Below are 7,535 nucleotides of genomic sequence, written 5' to 3'. Positions count from 1 at the left end.
TGCTTCCTACTGGAGGAAGTGAGTGAAGACCTGACCACTGTCACATTACAGCTGCAGAAAAGCTCCATCTTTGACAAGATCTCCAAAATATATATATTTTTGGGCCTTTAACCCTTTTACATCACCCTGCATCCATGGTCTCTAGGGTATCGCTTTACTGGTGATGAATAAAGGCACATTTAAAAACAATGATATTTATAAAGCTTTTAACCATCAACCTCTCATTGTTGAGCTTAAATGCTTTGCAGGATCCGTCTGTAAGAGCGGATGTTAACCGATCTAGAAGGATTTCTGAGTCCCTGCTACTGAACCAGGTTTCTGCTAAAACTAAAACCTCATTTTAAAAAGGAAATGATGCATTTTAGACCTTAGACATTTGATTATTTTAAGTGTAAAATGCAGATTTTTTTTAATGTGGGGGTAAGCAGTTTGTTTGAATTAGTCATTTTTCAACTTAATAAAAATATTACAGTACAGAGAAATTGCGTCTTCTGAAGAGTTTTCAGTGGGATGGGAATGTTCTAGAATGACAGGAAACTGTTGCTCCTGGGAGTAGTTTGGAAGAAATGGGATAAATTCCAGTATAACGGTTTTAGTAGAGGTAAAAAATATATATATATATCCACACAAAATTACATTTTCAAAAGAAAAGATTCTTTATTATATAGATATTTTTTTTAGCAAAATAAACATATCATCAATAAAAATGAGCAGTGTTCTAATCAAGTTAACTTAGCAAAAATAAAAAAGAATATCTCACAAACAACATGGATTTATTATTTTACATATTCACTGAACTTTATAATGGTAGAATAAATGTGCAATTAATGTTAAAGTGACATCACAGGTTTATTCTCAAAGTGCCATTTCTGTTGAGGGTATTTAAAGATAACATTTGTACATAAACATAATGGAAAGTAACGCAAATGTCATTTAACACATACGTTCAATTAGCTAAGAGCTCCTAGTCGGCTTGGGAAAATAATGTTATGTGTTTAAAGATCTTGTAGTTTTTTTTTCTTTTGCAAATTCAAATTTGGTTTTATTTCACCGGAAAGCTTTAGTAGTAGTAAGTTAGATCTAAAATGCTTTAATTATTTTGAAAATGAATGTTTGAAATTCTAGGCCTGTTTAAATTGTTTTCATTTATTAATTTTGTAAATTAAAAAATAAAAACACAATCAGAATTTTACATTTTATAATTTTAGGAGGATTTCATAACAAATGTTTGAGATAAACACAGTTGGATGCAAAGGTTTGGGCAGCCTTGTTAACCTTCATTATTTTCCTTTATAAAATTGTTGGTTATTACGATAAAATTTTTAGTTAAATACATCATATAGGAGAGACACACAGTGATATTTGATAAATGAAAGAAAGTTAATAGGATTTAAATTGTGCAATAATTGTTTAAACAAAATTAGGCAGGTGCATAAATGCGGGCACCACAAAAAATAAATTCCTCCTTTTGCAGAAATAACAGCCTCTAAATGCAATGAGAGTCTGGATTCTGGTTGAAGGTATTTTGGACCATTCTTCTTTACAAAACATCTCTAGTTCATTCAGGTTTGATGCTTCTGAGCATGGACAGGTCTTCTTAACTCACACCACAGATTGTCTATACTATTCAGGTCTGGGGACCGAGATGGCCATTCCAGAACGTTCTACTTGTTCCTCTGCATGAACACCTTAGCAGACTGTGAGCAGTGTTTAGGGTTGTTGACTTGTTGAAAGATCCAGCCCCGGTGCAGCTTCAGTGTTGTCATTGATACCTGGAGTCTCCACAATCTGCTGATATTAAGTGGAATCCATGCATCCCTCACCTTTAACAAGATTCCCAGACTCTGCACTGGCCACACAGCCCACAGCATGATGGAACCACCACCGTGTTTTACTGTAGGCAGCAGGTGTTTTTCTTGGCATGCTGTGTTCTTTTTCCTCCATGCATAACATCCCTTGTTATGCCCAAATGACTCAGTTTTAGTTTCATCAGTCCAACACCATCCATCCATATTCTGGACCTGCTTAGTCCACGTAGGGTCGCAGGGGGGCTGGTGCCTATCTCCAGCAGTCAACGGGCAATTAGGCGGGGTACACCCTGGACAGAGAGCCAGTCCATCTCAAGGCAACACAGAGACACACAGGACAAACAACCATGCACACACACTCACACCTAAGGACAATTTAGACAGACCAATCAACCTAACAGTCATGTTTTTGGACTGTGGGAGGAAGCTGGAGTACCCGGAGAGAACCCACGCATGCACAGGGAGAACATGCAAACTCCATGCAGAAAGATCCCAGGCCGGGAAGCGAACCCAGGACCTTCTTGCTGCAAGGCAACAGCTCTAACCACTGCACCACTGCGCAGCCCTCAGTCCAACACCTTATTCTAAAATGAAGCTGGCTTGTCCAGATGTGCTTTAACAAACCTCAAGCAGCTCTGTTTGTGCTGTGAGTGGAGAAAAGGCTTCCTCTGCATCACTCTCACATACAGCACCTCTTGTGTAAAGTGCGTCAGCCAAGGAGAGTTTTCTGTATCCTTCCCCTATAACATGATGGTGAACAAACGGTTTTCAGCTCATGTGAGTTGTTCTGAGACCCCACTTTGCTACTCCTCAAAGAATATTCAAAGATGAGGAAACTTACAATTGGCCCCTTAAATACTTTTTCTTAACACAATTTCTGTAAATCCTATAAACTTTGTTTCACTTCTCCAATATCACTGTGTGTGTCTCCTATATGATTCATTTAACTGAAATATTTTATCTTAATAACCAACGATTTATACTGGAAAATCATGAAAATTTACAAGGCTGCCCAGACTTTTGCATCCCACTGCATTTGGTGATCTCAGGCTGGCCTCTGCAGTTGAAATATTTAGTCAGTTTTTTGTTTTTGAAGCACTTTGGGACTGAAAAAAGATTGATGAAAATAAACATGCAGTTGAAAAACGGTCCTTGAATATCCTGACAGTCATCAAATGTAAATATTTATTACCAAAACTTTTGCAGTAACTCATTTATGAGCATTTCATTCCTAGGTCCAGACTCATAATGAGCTGATACCTGCATTTCCAGTGTGTCACCAACTCCTTGTGTGTTGTTTTGTTTGGTCTCAAAAGAACATTCTCTCCGTGTTGAAGACCCTCAGTTTGGTCATGAAGTTGAAATAGACAAAGGCCAGACAGACCAGCAGGTTCTTCATCAGATAGAGGATGGGAGTGACAAAGCCAAAAAAGGCGATGAGACCAACACGAACAAAGAAGAAGGGTAAGTCCTGTAGGGCCACCCCAAGAGAGGAGAGCAGGGGCGTGTGGGGCATGACCACCACACGAAGGCAAGACACGTAGCTGAAGATGTAGATGGGAAACACCCAGCCTGAGTAGTACACCAGAGGATGCCCCGCCACTCTCACCATCTCCACTGTGTCCATCCAGAACATAAAGCTGTCCACAAAAACATCCGCTCGAGCATCACTGACGCACAAGAACCTCAGAGGGCCTGTGTAGGTGTACGGAGATATACGATATGCCGCAGTGCTCGCTGACTGTGAGCTCAATCCAGAAACATTAAATGGTCTGCCGGGGACCGTTGGCATTCCCGGAACTGTACCGTTGGTCTCTGGTCGAGCTCCATTCTGGTTCCTGTCATTGAGTTGGCCTGTTGCACCTGGCTGCAGTGAAGTCGGTACTCCTTGTCCTGGTATATTCTGTCCGGGTACAGCTGGCCCCGAAACAACTGGGGAGATGGGAGTTACTGGTGTTATCTGCTCCACGTGTGTGAGCACATTGGAAGGAATTTCAGCATCTCTTTCTACGGTGTTAACTGGAGAGAGAAGGAAAACAACAAGTAGGTTAAAGGTCTCCTTCACTCGCTTTTTCAATGCATTTGCTGTGGGCTCCTAGCCTGTCAAGCCATCCGACGTATGTGAATTTATAGTTTGGCCCATAGACAGAATTCAGTCGTGGGCAAAAATATACAGTAGTCTTTCAAACTATCTCCGCATGCTATTGGACAACAAACAACGTGATGTACTCTCCACTATGGATGTCAGCCAACAGGGCAGTCTACCATACATTGTAGAAGACATAAATACATCCTTTTTCTAAATAAAGGACTTAATTACCTCTATCTGCTCTCGACTCAAAGTACAGTACAAGTCTAAATAGTCCAAAGTTGATGCCAAAGCCATTTGAAATGAGCCCTCTCCATCTTGTTGTTTACCTCAGTTGCATCATCCTGCCTAACACACCAATATAGCATTGTGACTGGCATAACACAATACTGATCGGGCCAATTGTAGGCCTGCTGAGGCTCCAATGGAGTGTGGCTAGACTATCATGCAGAGCCAAACCATTTTGCTTTGGCTACTGTCTGTCTAGCTGTCTAGGCAAGCTGTGCAAAGACCTAGTTTGGAGGTCCTACAGACATGGTCTGGACCAACGGACTCAATATAGACATGATCTGTACGTCCATGTGACGTTGACTGGTTTGCAGGGAGGGGTCTCTAGTATGAGCACTTAACTTTATTGCAGAACAAAAGATCTCTCATGCCTGTTTCGAGGGATAGAAGTTTGTTGGGGGGGGCAGGATTACAAGTTTTACTCATTGTTATTTATGATATATAAACGACTCGCGTCTAATAGGCTAACAGCAATGCAACTCTTCCTCTACATTCATTCACTCTCTTTTCTTGGGGAAAAATACAACACAGATGTGTTATCGCCTCAAATGACACAAACCAATTTGTGTTCTGCCCTGTTGTACAATTGTTAATTGCTTAGCTTCTACTAGCTGAGATGTATTCTGCTCTCTCCCGGTCATTAAAGCAGTACTGTGTTCTGTGGTCTCAAGGTGGGTCAGTCCATGAATGCTAATGTTCCAGTTGACGTAGGAGACAGATTTTTTCTGACCCAGTCATCATCAGGTATTATGGGTTAAAGAACATTTTCACGTTCAGCATGCATGCAACTCAGAGTGATTCTGAATTTGTATTCCAAAATGAACAAGTATGACAAGCCTTCTCGGAGAACAAGAAATATCATAGGGAAGCGAGCAGAGTAGCACAAACTATCAAAATCTCATCATCTAAAATGTTGAAATAAGGGTACTTGGTACTGAAAAAGTGTTTTATTATTAACACTAGTTTCAGATCTTTGTCAGTGAGTGGTGATGCGTTTGTAGACACCCTCACCCTGGCCAGTCAGTCGACAGTGGCGCATCCTCTCCACAACATCAATGCAGATTAGTGTAAAGAAGACCAAGGATACAGGGACCTCTGTGAATGTATCGTGTTTCATGTTGTTGTTTATCTGAACCTGGACAAGCATGGAGATAAGAATTAGATATAATGCAATACATATGTTTGACCCAAATACATCACTGAAAGCTGCGTGTTTACACCATGCAGCTGTGGTTTTTGCCTGAGTCAGTCACTGACAGGAGAGAGAACAAAGCAGAAATTTGGTCATCGTAGCAGAATTGATGGCTTCTTTGGGAGATAAGAATGGGCCAACGGGTCAACTCCGACTTTACGAGAAAGCTACATGAAACAGCAAAATGAGCTGGGGCTGCAAACAGCGAGGAAGTGAAAATGTGCTTAATGGACAGATGATTTGACACCGTGGACAGGAAGAGGAATCAAGCTGCTTATCTGCAGCTTCTTATCCACTATGTTCCTCAGAGAACCAAGAGGATTCTCACAAATCATCACTTTTCATTCGCTGACATAAGCTTCTAGCTTTTAGAGTACAAACACAATCCTATGAAGGTATGTGCATCTTTAAAGGTGAAAAAGGGAACTTTGATGTATGTCCTGATCTGTTCTTTTTTGCTTTTCTATTTTTGTATGCAATAGTCAAATTATCTAAGCTGTTCGTGTTCAAAGGCACACAAGCAATTTCAGTCTAGACTAGAGAAAAACACTCACCAACACGGAGAAAGATAAAAGTCCACTTTGCAGTGAGACAAGGAACCATGTTTTCTGTATAGTTTCAGATGTATGTGGGGGAATGAGACGCAAAAGCAAAAGTGCGAAGTTCACACCAAGACAAGCAGCGGTTCATTACCAGGTCTAGTGAAGGGTAGAAATCTTCCTAGCAACACAAACTGACGGTACTCTGCAGCTGGTAGACTTCATACCTACACTAAACAATGTGTGTGTGTGTGTGTATGTGTGTGTGTGTGTGTGTGTGTGTGTGTGTGTGTGTGTGTGTGTGTGTGTGTGTGTGTGTGTGTGTGTGTGTGTGTCTGTGTGTGTGTGTGTGTGTGTGTGTGTGTGTGTGTGTGTGTGTGTGTGTGTGTGTGTGTGTCTGTGTGTGCGTGTGCGTGTGCGTGTGTGTGTGTGTGTGTGTGTGTGTGTGTGTGTGTGTGTGTGTGTGTGTGTGTGTGTGTGTGTGTGCGTGCGTGTGTGTGTGTGTGTGTGTGTGTGTGTGACTGCTTTATCCTTTGCAACATTAGTTTGACATTGATAATTTTTTGTCTCACTTGGGCCATTGGTGGTAAAGATATTAATTAGAGCAGATATCAAATGACATAATTAAGGATTTAAATGAGAAATAACCTTCTGGATGTTATACCTCAGAGCTGGCGATGAGAAATGCAAAGCTGGGTAAGGTGGACAGGATCACATATACAAGAGCCACGGGCCTCCTGATGTCAGGGCAAAGGACAAGAAAGATATCAAAACGTAAGAGAGGACCTCGCTCACTTTGTCAGGTGGTATCCACCAGTCACGGGCCTGTTCAGACTCACACAAGCTGCTCAGGTGATCGATCACACGAGGCAGTGAACTTACCACTTCTTCCTTCCAACGATGAACCGCTTCTTCACAAAGACCAAATACTTAAGCGGTACCCAGATAAACAGGGCGGTGGAGGTGACGTAGGCGATGGAGGAGGCCACGATTAGCCAGTAGGCCGTGCTGCCATCCCCCCGGGGCTGCGCAGATGTTTTCACCTTGGCTACAATGACGGCAAACCTCTGCATTACGATTAAGAGTGGCACACACAGGCCTGCAAACTGCAGCACCTCGCAGAGGGCGAACTTCAGCACGCTCCCTGAGCCCATCCTGTGGCAGGTCACAGAAAGAGAAAGAAGGGAGGGAGACGGGGGGCTGTTGTCGCACTGAGGCAACCCCTGTCCCTCTGAGGGCTGGTCCAGCCTCGGGCTGCTGCATTGTCTTCCCCCACCAGCATTTTCCACACACCACAGCCCTGGACTCTCTGCTTACACTGCACTAGGCTTTGTTTACCTAGATGTTGTGACTTACCTTTTTGTCCCTTCTGATACACGGTAGATACTAAGCTTCTAAGTTTCTCTCCACCTTGAAGGGAGCTGCTTGCAAAGCCCAAATCTGACTGGAATCAATATGAGGCATTTTCCCAGTAAAAATTTCACCACATTAACATTCAACTTTTATTCTTTATAACTTTATAATCTAACTTTAGTGTAGGAGTTTCCATCCAAAATAGTGTTCAGAACCATTTGCTTCAGTTTAAAAATGCTCTGAGAAAAAACTGCCATCACTTTGAT

General features: G+C 42.0%; 1 protein-coding gene across 1 annotated transcript; it reads right to left on the bottom strand.

Annotated features, from left to right (window-relative positions):
• Window positions 1–2,979: 2,979 nt before the first annotated feature.
• LOC107382507 (transmembrane protein 236) lies at window positions 2,980–7,277 on the bottom strand. The gene is made up of 4 exons (XM_015954664.3): window positions 6,799–7,277; window positions 6,581–6,653; window positions 5,197–5,320; window positions 2,980–3,827 (listed from the first exon to the last, which is right to left on the bottom strand). The coding sequence occupies exons 1-4, from the start codon at window positions 7,068–7,070 to the stop codon at window positions 3,118–3,120; spliced, it is 1,179 nt and encodes a 392-aa protein (XP_015810150.3). The 5' UTR covers window positions 7,071–7,277; the 3' UTR covers window positions 2,980–3,117.
• Between the last annotated feature and the right edge of the window lie 258 nt (window positions 7,278–7,535).

Source organism: Nothobranchius furzeri, chromosome 7, assembly GCF_043380555.1.
Source record: "Nothobranchius furzeri strain GRZ-AD chromosome 7, NfurGRZ-RIMD1, whole genome shotgun sequence".
In the NCBI taxonomy this organism is placed as follows: Eukaryota; Metazoa; Chordata; class Actinopteri; order Cyprinodontiformes; family Nothobranchiidae; genus Nothobranchius; species Nothobranchius furzeri.
Note: the sequence above shows the minus strand (reverse complement) of the source record. Positions and strands in the feature narration are given on the sequence as shown.